Genomic DNA, 16,064 nt, shown 5'->3' on the forward strand with positions numbered 1-16,064 from the left:
TGACCTGACAGTTGTGCAGAAAACCATCATTGGCACCCTCCATAAGGCGGGAAAGCCTCAAAAGGTAATTGCAAAAGAAGTTGGATGTTCCCAGTGCTGTATCAAAGCACATTAGTAGAAAGTTATGTGGAAGGGGAAAGTGTGGAAGAAAAAGGTGCACAAGCAGCAGGGATAACCACAGCCTGGAGAGGATTGTCAGAAAAAGGACATTCAAAAGTGTTGGGGACTTTCACAAGGAGTGGACTGAGGCTGGAGTCAGTGCATCAAGAGCCACCACACACAAATGGATTCTGGACATGGGCTTCAAATGTCATATTCCTCTTGTCAAGCCGCTTCTAAACAACAAACGTCAGAAGCATCTTCTGGGCTAAAGAAAAATAGACCTGGTCTGTTGCTCAGTGGTCCAAAGTCCTCTTTTCTGATGAGAGCAACTTTTGCATCTCATTTGGAAACCGAGGACCCAGAGTCTAGAGGAAGAATGGAGAGGCACACACTGCAAGATGCTTGAAGTCCAGTGTGAAGTTTCCACAGTCTGTGTTGATTTGGGGAGCCATGTCATCTGCTGGTGTTGGTCCACTGTGCTTCATTAAGTCCAGGGTCAACGCAGCGGTCTATCAGGAGATTTTGGAGCACTTCATGCTTCCTTCCACAGACGAGCTTTATGGGGATACTGACTTCATTTTCCAGCAGGACTTGGCACCTGCTCACACTGCCAAAAGCACCAAAACCTGGTTCAATGACCGTGGGATTACTGTGCTTGATTGGCCAGCAAACTTGCCTGACCTGAACCCCATCGAAAATCTATGGGGCATTGCCAAGAGAAAGATGAGAGACATGAGACCGAACAATGCAGACGAGCTGAAGGCCGCTATTGAAGCACCCTGGTCTTCCATAACACCTCAGCAGTGCCACAGGCTGATAGCTTCCATGCCACACTGCATTGAGGCAGTAATTGCTGCAAAAGGGGCCCAAACCAAGTACTGAGTACATATGCATGCTTATACTTTTCAGAGGTCCAATATTGTTCTATGTACAATCCTTGTTTTATTGATTGCATGTAATATTTTAATTTTCTGAGATTGTGGATTTGGGGTTTTCATCAGCTATAAGCCATAATCATCACAATTATGACAAATCATGGCTTGAATTATCTTGCTTTGCATGTAATGAGTCTATCTCATATATTAGTTTCACCTTTTAACTTGCATTACTGAAATAAATGAACTTTTGCACGATATTCTAATGTTTCGAGTTTCACCTGTATGTACATTTTCAGTGGTTTGAAAGTAAGTGAAAGTAAGAATAATCCCTTAATTTTGTGCTATTTCTTAGTGTTGTGTGTATACTGTATTTTTTCTTAACTATATCAAACCTTTGAATGAGTCTTGGTTTCGCACACTCTGGACACAATAGATAAAATCTGTCTCTATATTACATGGTTCTGTCCATAGTTGTACAAACAGCAAAACCTTATTCACCATTTCAAACATGTTCAAAATATGTCAAGTACTTTATATAAAATCTTGTTTGGATTTAACAGAAATTTGGGTTTTACAGATACCCTTCTCTTCCATTAAGTCCGTTAGAACAAGATTCACTGCGTACAAATGGTTGTGAATCTGAAGATGATATTTTGTGTTCTTTGTTTTACAGTCATCTTTTTTTTCATTTTTAGGCTTTTTCATCCAACATGACCGGTGGCCCAGCCTTGTCATTTGCTCGGTGCCTGCTGAGGAGAAAAATCGTCAACGGGGACAGTCTTGAAGATTCCAAGCTATGCCGCTGTTTATCAACTGTGGACCTTATTGCTTTAGGAGTAGGAAGCACCCTTGGTGCTGGTGTTTATGTCCTTGCTGGAGAAGTTGCAAAAGCAGATTCTGGACCTAGTATTGTACTTTCTTTCCTCATAGCTGCCCTAGCTTCTGTCATGGCCGGACTTTGTTACGCAGAATTTGGTGCTCGTGTCCCAAAGACTGGTTCAGCCTATCTGTACACATATGTAACTGTTGGTGAAATCTGGGCTTTTATCACTGGTTGGAATCTCATTTTGTCCTACGTTATAGGTATGTCTGAAAGTTGCCAGGTTTATAAGGAAAGTCAACACAGCCTTTTGGCTTTGGGTCTTGCTGCTGTTGACTATTTTGAGTAAGCCTCTGCTGTTTCTCTCCTATTGAGGGAGCCAGAGAGAGAAAGAAGCAGAGGCAGAGCTTCGAGACATGGTCTGAAATGGATTTGACCTTTCACTGTCTGTTGCCAATGGTGAAGATAGTACAGAATGCAGCAACCTGCAATATGAGAGGGGTTTTAACTCACTATGTGTTAGGATGATGACATAGAAATGATTCATGAACTAAGTAGAGGATACTTCAAACTCAAATATAGGTCTTTAATTCCGGTAGAAATCCTAGAAACCAAATACATTCAACAGGTTGACTCTCTTAGTAGATAGAATTGAATATAGCATGTAAGTTTGACATATATGATTTTTCAGGCACCATGTGAATCAACAAATTTTGAGGATGTAGAATTTAAAGTATAAAAGTAGCAGATTGTAAAATATACCACTGTTCTTTCTAATTATTATTTGAAGAACAGTATTCATGTATTACATGCCATGCTGAAGAGGGCATTGGGAAGCTTTTACAAAGAGTATGACAAAAATCAATAAATTGTGGAGGTTTGCAAACTGATACATTAAATTTTTCCTCATCTTGATCCATATCTCAAGCATTAATTCAGCAATCAGTTTTAATTATAGATTATATGATTATTTAATTCAGTCAGTTATTAAAGTTATTTTTTCTAGAATAGGTGTGGGTCATTCATTTACATTATTGGTAGTGCAGTTACAGTCCCTTTTTTCTCCTTCCAAGATAGAGCTTCATCTTTTTTCTTTTTAAAGATACATTAATTTGACATTGCTATTATTCTGTTGGACAAGAAGCTTTTATATGATCCAAGACACATTCATAATAGTGTGCAGTTGCTCTGTTAGTCATTCATATACATACATACATACATACATACATACATACATACATACAGTTTAAAATAAAGCTAAAATGTTTTTCCATATAACATTACTCTTTTATTTTAAATAGCACACGTTAGTTACCTGATAATTCTTCTGATAAAATAATTCTACTGATAAAAAAGACCCTATCCTGTTTGAATTAACCCTACTTCTGCAATATTCAGTCAATAAATTGAGATGTGTTAGAAAATACCTACTTATGTAAGTTAATGTGAAATATCAGAGAAGTGAAACAATGCTGTAAATACATATCCCTTAGAATGGGTTGTGCTTGTGTGTATATATACTAAAGATAAGCAGCCTATTTCAAATTTAAACTTATATATCAGCAGTGTCAAGTCATGCTTTGACTTTAAAAAGGTTGCTTTGATATTCATCTGAATATATATTATAAAGTAGGATTACTTTTAAAAAATTGCAAGCAAGGACTATGTTTATGCCCCTGTCTACTCGAAAGCAGCTTTTCCTAACAAAGTAAATTATTTCTATATATATTGAAGAGAAATATATCACATTTTTGTTGTTTATCTCAAAGGTACTTCAAGTGTTGCAAGAGCATGGAGTGGAACCTTTGATGAACTTCTTGGAAAACAAATTGGTTATTTTTTCAGAACCTACTTCAGAATGAATTATTCTGGTTTAGCAGAATATCCAGATTTTTTTGCAGTCTGTCTAATATTACTTTTAGCAGGTACAGTACTTTTAATGTTCATTTTTCTTTGACAATAATCTTTGTTAAATGAAAAATGTGTTTTACATGTAATGCTAGATTCACATAAAGTTATAGTGTGGTGTACAAAAATATAATCTGATTCAGGTATTTGCAGTCAAAAGTTTAATATTGTGCTGCAAATCTGTGAATCAGTCCTTATTTCAAAGGTATAATTACAACTGGATTATTCTTGTGAATTAAAAGTTAAGTGGTTAGTAGCATTTTTAGAGTGAGAGCAGTTTTGGGCCCTTTATTTGTCAGTGACTATATTTGGGGTTTTCCCATATAATCACCAGAGGAATAATTGTATACAGGTTCCTCATTTAGCAACCACAATTAGGACTGGCAACTTGGTTGTTAAGCAAAGCGGTCACTAAGTAAAACAGTTGTGTTTATGATCTTCAGTTTTCCTTTGCTTTACAGATCTGCAAAGTTCATAATGGAAAGATTGGTCATAAAGTCATTTTTTTCATCACCATCATAATTATGAGTGATCATTAAACAGGACAGTTCTTAAATAAGGTCTATTTGTATTCACTGCAGCTCAAAACTCACACTACAGTGTGAATAATGTATTATCTGCATCTGATGATATTAGTGGCCTACTTTCATATGTTTTTCCACAGTTTTTCTGGCTCGGAGGATAAGGAGGATGTAGGCCCAGTAGAGGCTTGCATTGTGCAGTGCATGTAGACAGATATGTTATTGTATGTGTGGTCAAATATGATAATTGTATTAGAAACATTAAGAGACCTTGTTTGTGACTAAAACATCTCTTTTATAGGACTTTTATCATTTGGAGTAAAAGAATCTGCATGGGTAAATAAAGTCTTCACCGCTGTTAACATCTTGGTTCTACTCTTTGTTATGATTTCTGGCTTTGTGAAAGGCAACATTAATAACTGGAAGAGAACTGAAGAATTTCTGATAAACTACACTGCAGAAATAAAGTAATATGGCTTTTTTGTTCTATATTCCCTTTCCTTCTCTCATCTTTTCTGTTCTGAGAGCATTTACAGATCACACTAAACTAAGAATTAGGAACCTCTGTCCATACCCCAAATTTAGCTCATGTAGCCTGTCACCTGATACAGATGGCACACTGAAGACGGGGTGGAGCAGAGGTGGTATTCAGCAGTTTCTGACCAGTTCTGGAGAACTGGTAGCGGAAATTTTGAGTAGTTTGGAGAACCGGCAAATACCACCTCTGACTGGAGATTTTACAGTATCCTTCCCGTACCACGCCCACCAAGCCAAGCCCACAGAACTGGTAGTAAAAAAATTTGAATCCTACCACTGGGGTGGAGGCTATCAAAATGCTATTTCTCATATTTGATGTCTGGTGATGGAGAATGCAGAAAACAGGAATTGCACATAAATTAGAAGTTATGGGTCAAGGAGTGGGCTGTGATCCAATCCAATAACATTATTTCTTCTTTGACCAGACTTTCTTTGGAAGGCAGTGGTTTAATTCTTCTTTCTTTTCTAATCAGCCAGAGATGACATTCCTTTTTTGTTGATTTTTTAATTTAATTTCATACAAATTGGGAATCATAAAATAAAAGATAATGGTTCCTATCAAACTATAATAAGTGGTGGCATCTAGCTGACTGGGGGTATCTTGAAATACCAAGAAAGTTGAGATTTGGGTGGGAAAACTATAAGGAAATCCCAGGGCTGAGGGCTAGGTTGGAAAATGTAAAGTCTCAGAAAAAGGCAGTGGCAAATCATTTTCATATAATTGCCAAGAGACTACCTTGACATGCCTGTGAAGTTACTGGGGTCATCCTTGAGCCAAGGAAGATTTTTAACCTGGGTTGTTTCATAGGCATAATTAAATAATTAAAATTATGTTACTTTCCTGTCCCAACTTAAAAATAAATGCAGAAATTTACATAATCTCTTATTTCAGAAATTTACCCAAATGAAATTGGTTTGGTGCTTTGCTTCTAGTTTAATAGATGGGATCCCTCACAAAAAATAAGAGGCAGGGAAATGTATTATATTCCCATGTTCTTCACGTAGCAACATTTTGACTGAAGTTACCACCATATTAATCATTAACCTGGATATGGGAAATACCCAGGACTGCAGACTAGGCAGAAAATGGGACTAGTCACTTTAGATCTTCCTCCTTTATTTGAGGAAGATACAAGCAGCGCTAGTCTCTATTTCTCCTTTTTGTTACTTTATCACTAAAACTAGGAAGAAGTCTGTAAATTATAATACATTCTAAGCTTCGTAGTGTGACTCTTTTTTAAAATAAGTCTTAAAATCGCAGCTGTAAAGGAAAATCTGCCACAGATCTGCCATTCCTTTTATGACAGTAATGTGTGGACATCCATCTAGGTAGGAATGGTGAAAACTTGCAGGATTATAGAAAAATATTATTTTGGTGAGCATTGATATTTAGGAGAAATCTGTGGGTGCTTTATCAATAAAGAAAAATAAGCAACTGTCAGTAATTTGAGTGACAAAATAAGACTTCTTGTTCATTACATGTATAAAGCAGAGTAGTTGTAAATAGTATAATGTGTTCTACTTCAAATACTTCATTTCTATCATGAATCTTTGTCAGATATATTACCTTATGAAGTGGAGTTTAAGATCTGTGAAGAAGGCAGGAAACTAATGATATAGCTGGACTAACACCACCAATCTATATAGTGCCACAACTAAATGGAAAGATAATTACATTCTACATTGCTTTAGGATTGTTTGATAACTACAGTAAGTGATAAATATCTAAAATTGTTCTAAATTGTTAATTGTATATTTAGAAATCTATCATCCTCTGAGAATGTGACAAGTATATTTGGAGCTGGTGGCTTCATGCCATATGGCTTTACCGGAACGCTAGCTGGCGCTGCAACTTGCTTTTATGCCTTCATAGGATTTGATTGCATTGCAACTACTGGTAAGCTTTTAAAATTGTGATGTTTTAATAGAAATTGTTAGATAGATCTCCATTTTATCTCCACAACAGCCTTTGTTTGTGGTTGTCTTGAGAGAGATTGACTGCCCCAAAGTCAGCCAGTGAGTTTAAAAAGTAGAAATGATCACAGTGGGTCTTCTGAATAAACATGTTTGAATTATGTGCTCTAAATCAAATACATAAGCATATTGCTGTGCTAAATTTAACCAAGAATATATTTAGCCATTGCAACCAGATATAAGTTTTCCAATAGATTTAGATAATTGTTCTTGTACTGGGTACACATTCTAGATGTTTCTTTCTTATTGGCCTTTTGTCATCTGAATACATCTGAATAATCCCAATATCTTCCATATTTCATGTTCACTGTAGTTTCATTTATTTTCTCCTCGTAGGGGAAGAGGTCAGGAATCCTCAGAGGGCCATTCCTATTGGAATTGTAACATCTCTACTTGTCTGCTTTCTGGCCTATTTTGGAGTTTCAGCTGCTTTGACTCTTATGATGCCATACTACTTACTTGATGAGAAAAGTCCTCTCCCCGTAGCATTTGAGTATGTTGGATGGGGCCCAGCGAAATACCTTGTAGCAGTTGGATCTCTGTGTGCTTTATCAACAAGGTAAAATAAGAAAAAAAGCAATTGTCATTAAATAAATTGAGTGACAAAATAAGACTTCTTAAATTGTTCATTTTAAAGCAGAGTAGTTGTAAATAGTAAAATGTCTTCTACTTCAAATCCTTCTGTTTAGCTTAAGTTTTTAATCTGTGCACTACTTAGCGTGAAGAAGTCACTGAATGGACTGTTTCATTATTCAGCCAATAATTAATCACAGTCTGAGGAATATAGTCTAAGAATTATACTGGTTTTATACAAAATATTCATGGTGGATAAGATCAATACATTACAGCCCCTTTTTTCAGTCCCATTTTTTTAAAAAAATAACACATTGAAAAGATCTTCTAAAAAGTGCAGCAAAACAAGGAATCCAGTTTTTCCCTCCAGAATTATTCAATTGAAATTCCTAAAATATTTGCTTTTAAGTGTATGCTTACAATAATTGCATCAGATTTGGATATCTAAAACTGTTTTCTAGCTTCATTGCCTGCTAATACAGTTTGTCCAGAGTGAAACATAAGATTCAAAGAAACCCAGTAATTCTACAGCTTATTGAAACCAGTCTTTCTGTTTTAGTTTAAAGTAAATGTGATTTCAGTTGATATCACATAAAAATCTGAATTTGTTTCGGAGAATTATTTCTTCTATAACAGAGACATTCATTTTTATATCCCATTAATAATTACTGCCATATATACTTTAGTGTACTTTGGAATTTTTCTGAAGCAAGTTTTTGAACTTGGTGGTAGAATTGTATTTTTTTTTTTCCTATTTCAAATCTTTTGCAGCCTCCTTGCCTGTTTTTAATCTGGCAAAACACAACAAATGAAAACCATCGTTTTATTCAGATGTCACTGAAAGACAGGAAATGTGATAGGTTAAAGAGACAATTCTGCAATGAAATACCTGAAATACACATCTTGGCTAGTTTTAACTTGAATAAATACAATAACATATATATTCACCACTATAGATCCACCAAATTTTATTCTGCTTTGAAACATTAAAAACAACAACAATGATTTTTCCATAACATTGAAAATTGATTTTAAAAATGTTCACCACACCAATACTTTAAATATGCATATGTGTAAATTTCAATTTCAGCATTTTGGCTAAAATAAGCAATATTGAGCTGGCTTCCTAATGCTTTTATATGCCTGTTTGCTAATAATGCTGAGGCTATTAGCCAATATATTTTAAAATGGCATATGATGTCATAGGTATAAGTAATCTCTTCAACATTCTAATATTAATCAAATCACCCATTGTAATGTAGACAAGATATTCCTAATATGAACCATAATTGGAAGATTAGAACTTGTACTAAATGTTATGATGTGGTCTCCATTTCTCTTGCTTAAGGATTGTTCTAACCATAATTTCATTTATTTATAAATAATAAATGGTATTGTCCTTATAACTGGATTTTAATTGCAATGACCTTGTAAATTTTAATTAATTGATGCAAATACATGCAAGTTTGTGTCATAATAATAGCTGTCTTAAAATTGTTTTCTTATTTATATTTCATAAACCACAGTAGTTTTGTTACTTTATTCCACTATATGGTATATATAGTACATAGATTATTTATTTCTTTTAAAATAATGTAGATTTTGTATAGTCGCAGAATAAGATATATAACTCTTTCTTAATTATGCACTACTATCACATAAGCCATAATAAGGAGAAATATACATTAAGTGGAAATGTACAAAGTTTGCTATTGGTAGGATTATTCGTTATTTAAGGTAATGTAGTAGATCATTCTATTTAAAAAGAATGGCATGTCATTTCAAATTATGTATATATAATTTGTTATTCATATATAATAAGGACTTAATTATTGCAGGGATATTTGTTGATTGTTTTTAATTCTGCTGCCTGATTCAATTGTTCAAGATGTGGTGATGCTTAATTATATTATGCCAGGATACACCTTACTGGTACATTGTTCTGGAAAAACTACAGTGAAGATACAAGCTATCTGAGTAATTAAAACAAAGTCTTTATTTTAAGGAAAAATTGGGAAGGTTGGTCTATTGAAAATGAAAGTTGGTTAAAGCAAAGTCTTTGTACTGTAATTATCTAAATTTGATTCAACAATCGTTTGACAGATCAATTCTTATTTTGTCCATGTACCCAAAGATCTGCAAAATTGGATCCATTAAATTAAAGTTTTATATAGTTAGTGTTTTATTACAAACATTATAGCTGTGGAACCAGTCATAATCACTAAAAATTACAGATATTATTCAACTTCAGAAAGTTAAATCACGATTATTCTTCCCAACTTAAAAATATATCTGTGGGAAATATCTCATGTATCATACAGCATCTTTACAATAATTAATTAGGGTAATCTTATTTTTTTTCTTTTTTAAGGCTTTTTATCATATAACGAGTTTGGTTGATAAACTGGGGAGACAATCATTTGGGTTTGGTGATTGGCATTGTTAGATGGGATCCTTGGTGATTTCTGATCTTGGTGGTTTTCCTGCAGACGTTTCATTATCAAACTAGGTAATATCATCAAGGCACCGAAGATGTTACCTACTTTGGTAATGAAATGTTTACAAGGAAACCAAGCTCAGAGAGCATCAAGGAGCTCAGAAATTAACCCTAACCTACAAATACAGATAGTGCTCAACTTGCAGCAGTTCATTTAGTGATCATTCAAAGTTACAATAACACTGAAAACAGTGGCCTACAACCATTTTTAATACTTACAACCATTGCAACATCCCATGGTCACATGATCAAAGTTCAGACACTTGGCAACTGCTTCATATTTATGACGGTTGCAGTGTCCCAGGATCATGTGATTGCCTTTTGTAACCTGACAAGCAAAATCAATGGGGAAGCCAGATTCATTTAACAACCATGTTACTAACCTATCAACTGTAGTTATTTGCTTAACAATGGTAGCAAGAAAGATTGTAAAATGGGGCAAAATTCACCTAACAGAGATCTCATTTAGCAATAGAACTTTTGGGCTCAAATGTAGTCGTAAGTCGAGGACTACCTATATTCTCTTCTATCAGTACTGTTAGGTGGGTTTTATTTTGAAACAAATTTTAATCATAGGCTAGAATTATATAAGGCACAATATACTGTAGTATATATTATCTATACTATAATAATAATAATAACTTCATTGATTCAAGCATTGCCTATTCAAGAATCAATAGGACCAGTGATGGGATTCAAATTTTTTTAATACCGGTTCTGTGGGTGTGGCTTGTTTGGTAGGCATGGCTTGGTGGTCATGTGACTGGGTGGACGTGGCCAACCCAGCAAGGTGGTGCGGCACCTTGCTGCGAGTGACGTCGAGTTGGCCATGCCCACTCAGTCACATGACCGATCTTGCAGAGACAAAGTTATTTCCTTCATACCTCACCTCCCCCTCCGACCTTGGGCTGAAAGAAAAAAGCCCAACAAAAGATTGCGACTGCCTACCGAGTCTGCCTGCCAAATGGATTTTGTTTTGGGGTGGTTTTTATTTTGTTTTTTGTCAGAAGCCCCTCAGAGATAAATTTGCACCGCCAAATCTTACTGTACCTCATTGTTGTGGCACTGCCTGTTGCTGCTGTGGGCGCTGCTGCGGCCATCTGGCTGCCCAAGTAAAGAACTGCACTGGCTCAGGGCGACTATGAGAAGCAAGAGGGGAAGCCAAGGCGCTCGTGTCATAGCAGTCAACTTCGCTCTCTCTCACTCCGGTTAGGTGCTCCCAGCATGCACAAGGACCGTGAAGGGAAGCAGACACCACGTGGATGCGTTTTAAAAATCAGAGAACTTTGCCCAAAACTTTTCGTGAATTCAGGGCCTACACCTTTCCCAATGATGAGTTGGAGGCAAAACATCTTCCAGCTCTTAAAGATCAACTTTAAGAGAGCCCTCTTGGAAGAAGCCGAGAACGAGAGCAAAAGTAGCGGCGACAGGGGCGATGGGCATGTGATGGGTCCCTCTGCTGTCCCCTCTCAGGTGACATCCAGGGCTTCGGCACCTCCTCTTTTCCTCAGAGGCATGGTGTCTGCCTCCCTTCACACTCCTTGTAGAGGGACACACGCCCATCACCCTCGCCGCCACTAAGTTTGCTCTCGGTTCTTGGCTTCTTCCATGGGGGTGCTCTTAAAGTCAGCCTTAAGTGGTCCCGGAACATCTACCTGCTTGTGCGGTGTGCACCCTCCCAGAGTATGCTTTCTTCCTTCTCCTGGAGGACGCGCCTCTTCCAGCCTGGCTAACCAGCAGGTGACCACATGTCCTGGGGCTTCTCGCCCCCCCCCCTTATTGCGAGATGCTTGCAGCTGCTGCATGCTTTTTTTGGTGCGGCTGCAGTCCAGCAGCCACACCGAAAAAAGCGCATCCTGTTCTATGTGCCGGGCCCAGCAAGTCCAAGCAGTTGATGCATAGAACAGGGCAGCACTGGACCGTTGGAGAAGCGGAGAGAAGCCGGAGATCAGTAGCTGCCTCTTTTGCAGCATAGAAATCCTCCCTTAATCGGCCGGCTGGTCTTCTCTTTCTCTGCCTGTTTGTTCTCTATGGCCGAGGAAGAGGAGATCAGCTGGCCAAAGGCGCCGCGGCTGAGGCGACTCTTTTTCGTTCTCCAGCCGCCTTTTCAGCACACAAATCTTTCCCGAATCAGCTGGCTTGTCTCCTCCTCCTTAGACATACAGAACAAATTGGCAGAGAAGGAGACAGCCAGCTGGCTGATTCAGGGAGGCTTCTTGTGCTGTAAAAGAGGTGGCTACTGATTTCTGGCTCCGCTCCGCTTCTCCAACGGTCTGGCGCCGTCCTGTTCTATGCACCGGCTGCTCGAACTTGCTGGGCCCAGCACATAGAAGGCTGGAGACCGAAAAAGAGTAGCCTACAGCAGCGGCCCCTTTGGCCAGCTGATCTCTTCCTCCTTGGCCATATAGAACAAACAGGTGGAGAAAGAGAAGACCAGCCGGCTGATTCGAGGAGGATTTCTATGCTGCAAAAGAGGCGGCTACTGATCTCCGGCTTCTCTCCGCTTCTCCAACGGTCCAATGCTGCCCTGTTCTATGCCCCAACTGCTCGGACTTGCTGGGCCTGGCACATAGAACAGGGTGTGCTTTTTTCGGTGTGGCTGCTGGACTGCAGCCGCACTGAAAAAAGCATGCAGCAGCTGCAAGTATCTCGTAACAAGGGGGGGCGGGAAGCCCCGGAATATCCGCCCACCCACCTGCTGCCTGGGTTGGGCCAGGCCAGGCTAGAAGAGGTGCATCCGCCGAGATAAGGAAGAAAATGTGTTCAGGGAGGGAGGGAGGGCAGGCGGATGTCCCGGGGCTGCTGCACACGGATGTGCAGCAGCCCTGGGACATCCGCCCGAGCTGCGCCACGGCCGCCAGGTGGTAGGGAAAGCTAGGAGAGCTACCAGGGCAGGTGACTGACTGGGCGACTGGGTCAGGGGTGTGGCCAGCCAGGGGTTGCCACCGGTTCAGCGACCCACACCAAATCATTGCTACCGGTTTGCCCAAACTGGTGTGAACCAATTGAATACCACCTGTGAATAGGACAAATAAAATTGAATACAATAAGGGAAAAAAATATAAATAAGACAAAGTATGAATGTATAATATTGTGATGCTGTTTAAGAGAACGTGATTATTGCACTACTCCAGATGTTGAGGATAATTGGTAATGATCTACATAATATAATCTATATGATGAATGATACTGGAATGAATATTCAATCCATGAAAATGAATGATCTATATCAAATGTTGGAACCATACTATAAGTCAGTGGTGGCTAACCTTTCTGGGTTCCTGTGCCAAAAATTGTGCGCGCGCTTGCACACTCGTGTGCCAGCACCCAGAAGGCAATGCATGCCCCCTATGCCCCCTACACATGTACACACAATCCCCACCCTCCTACCCCCACCTCCTTATCTGCACTGCACCTCACAGCTGATTTTCGGTTGGTTTGAGGCCTTTTTTGGCCTCCCAGAGGCTTGAGGAAGACTTTTGTAGATGAAAACTGGGCCTGTTTCATCACTTCAGGTATAGGAAGTGACGAAACGGGCCTAGTTTTCGGCCTGCAAACCCTACAGAAGCCTGCAGAAGTCTTCCTCAAGCCTGTGGGAGGCTGAAAAAGGCCTCAAACTGGCCAAAAATCAGCTGTGAGGCACGCACATGCACAGTGAAGTAAGTTTGCCAGCAGCTCGTGTGCTGGCACAAATGACTCTGCATGCCACCTATGGCATGCGTGCCTTAGGTTCGCCATCATGGCTATTAGTCCTTCCCAAAAAAGGCTGCATATTAATATGGTATTTTTGTACCATTTAAAAACCAACATATTCAGGACACTTGTATCTTAACTGTAGTTATTGTCTTGTATATCATATCACCTCCTTGCCAAAGTCCCATATTCCAGAATCACTTACTGTATTAGTATTGTGTCGCTTTTCTATAATGAATTGCATGACTTGGTGTTGGCCATGTTGCATGTTCTTTTGCTTTTTATTCAGTCTCCTTGGATCCATTTTCCCCATGCCTCGTGTAATCTATGCTATGGCATCGGATGGCTTGCTTTTCACATGTCTAGCTCAAATCAACCCCAAAACGAAGACTCCACTTGTTGCAACTTTATCATCAGGGGCTGTCGCAGGTGAGATCCCAAGTGAATTTATTGTAAGGCGATGGATGCCTTCAGCCACAGCCAACCTTCAGAGTGATACATGGAAAGTTATGACTATGTTCTATTGCAACTCAAGGTCTAAATTGTGATTCTTTGAGTAAAAATATTATTTTGTCTGTCGAAAACTAGGATACAGATGCATTGGATGAAGAAAATGCATCCATTTCTATCTATGTCTATATGTTGGGTTAGCTTTGGCATATATTGTTGTTACTGCAGCGCTTGAATGATTACATTTTTTGTTCTAGTCTTCTGGGCTCTATGTTCCCTTTGCCTCGCATTCTGTTTGCCATGGCACGAGATGGTTTACTCTTTAGATTTCTTGCCAAAGTGAGCAAGAGGCAGTCTCCAGTTGCTGCCACATTGACAGCAGGGCTCATATCCGGTAAGCTCTATATATTGAGGTTTCTTAACTGAGACCTGTTTTCCCATGCATGGCTCTGTGATATGATGGGCCTTGCTTGCTAATGGTTCGTGCATGTAAATTGGGAACAGAGTGCTGACTAATCAGAAGGCATATTTTGATTATGATTATGGTGGTGGTGGTGGAAGAATGAGCTCCTTACGAGTTCTTCTCCAAAGCTTTCCTTCAGTGTGAACAATGATATTGCCTGGTATGTGTGAAATAAAGAGTAAGTTGATTATCTTGATAGTTTGTTGTATTTTCAATGTTCCCATTGTGCTTTTTGTACAATTTTCATATACACACTTCTACAACCAATCTCTGCCTCTCTTCTTAAGCCATGCTCAGCAGCATATTTTGCCAAAGGAAAGTGGCATGAAAGCTGTGCCTGATCCCCTCTCCATCTGGCACAGTTGCAATCTCAGCATGTTTTATGTCTCTATTTTAAACAGTGTTTTTATGTGTTCAGTTTTTCATAAAAGTTGCCAGTTCAGATTATCCAGTCAGCTGAAAAAATGCTGATTATTTTTGCTCCCACAATATGTATGATGTGCTCATCAGCAACAACAACAACAAAAAAGGTCAGGAACTAATAATACAGTATAATAGAACTACAAAGAACATTTTCTTTATTTTACTGATTTGTGCATTCTCTAATTCCACTTGCAAAATTGTTTTATATTTCTTCCCAATTTCCTTCTTTTGCCCCTTAGGGGTAATAGAGACTGTTTGAAGTGAAATTGATGGATGTAATACTAACATGTTTCAACAAAACAACCAGAAATTTTATGAAAAGAAATCACTCTTTGAAAATCTAATTCTTATTTATAAACAAGTATTGTACCTGCAAAAGGCAATGTGACTATTTTTCTTTTCTCTTAACAGTAAAACAATCCAATACACTTTATTTGTTTTAACACTGTTTAAAGAGGGATAGTTTTTATAGATGCCAGAGTTCAAAATTATTTGCATGAGCTTTCTGCAAGAAACAGAAGATTAACCATTACCACAGTTATCAGAATACTTCATATCTATCTGTACCTATCAAAATAAATACAGTTTGATCCAAAATATTACTTAATTTGCTCAGATGGGTCATTCACAATAAAGTTTTCCTGAAACATCTGCATGCTTTTTAAAATTACTGTGACTTTCACAAACAATAAGGTTTTTTTTTTGTCATTGTCCATTTTAAAACCCATACATTGCAAATGATTTGAGAATAATTTTAACTTAACAAAAGCTTCCATGAATGAATTATTTCTTTCAAACAGATTATAAAAGATTGCTATCATGAACAAACTTTAATGGTCGTATAGCAATGATCTATCCTATTCAAAATTTATATGATTATAATTTGTCAGAAACTGTAAACAGTTTTCAAACTCTGGAAATAAATATTAAATGCTTAAGCATATGATGATAATAAATATATGCTTTACCTAATATGTAAACACTTAATGCAAATGCTGTTTTCCCTCTTCTTCCAGCTCTAATGGCTTTTCTCTTTGACCTAAAAGCCTTAGTAGACATGATGTCTATTGGTACACTTCTTGCATACTCATTGGTAGCTGCTTGTGTTCTCATACTTAGGTGAGTTCTGAAATTGAGTTTATAAGCAAAGTATTTTTTTTGTAAAATAATTTTTGTGTCAACTGTTTTGTTTCTGCCTCAATTATGGAATGCAATATATTTAAAT

General features: G+C 38.0%; 1 protein-coding gene across 4 annotated transcripts in view; it reads left to right on the forward strand.

The window, feature by feature from the left end:
• Positions 1-16,064, forward strand: part of SLC7A2 (solute carrier family 7 member 2) — a 45,292-nt gene that overhangs the window by 22,759 nt on the left and 6,469 nt on the right. For 2 of the 4 annotated variants that reach the window (XM_087963213.1, XM_087963212.1), the window contains exons 2-8: positions 1,676-2,063; positions 3,570-3,725; positions 4,531-4,696; positions 6,527-6,663; positions 7,077-7,299; positions 14,211-14,347; positions 15,856-15,958. In XM_087963213.1, the coding sequence (XP_087819339.1) occupies positions 1,691-2,063; positions 3,570-3,725; positions 4,531-4,696; positions 6,527-6,663; positions 7,077-7,299; positions 14,211-14,347; positions 15,856-15,958 (1,295 nt within the window). In that variant the 5' untranslated portion in view covers positions 1,676-1,690. Of the gene's footprint in view, positions 1-1,675; positions 2,064-3,569; positions 3,726-4,530; positions 4,697-6,526; positions 6,664-7,076; positions 7,300-13,792; positions 13,933-14,210; positions 14,348-15,855; positions 15,959-16,064 lie in introns of all 4 variants that reach the window. The other 2 variants (XM_087963211.1, XM_087963210.1) reach the window with 1 other exon arrangement.

Source organism: Notechis scutatus, chromosome 4 (genome assembly GCF_049901735.1).
Source record: "Notechis scutatus isolate UNSWTSFEM ecotype Mainland chromosome 4, rNotScu1.2, whole genome shotgun sequence".
Lineage (NCBI taxonomy): Eukaryota > Metazoa > Chordata > Lepidosauria > Squamata > Elapidae > Notechis > Notechis scutatus.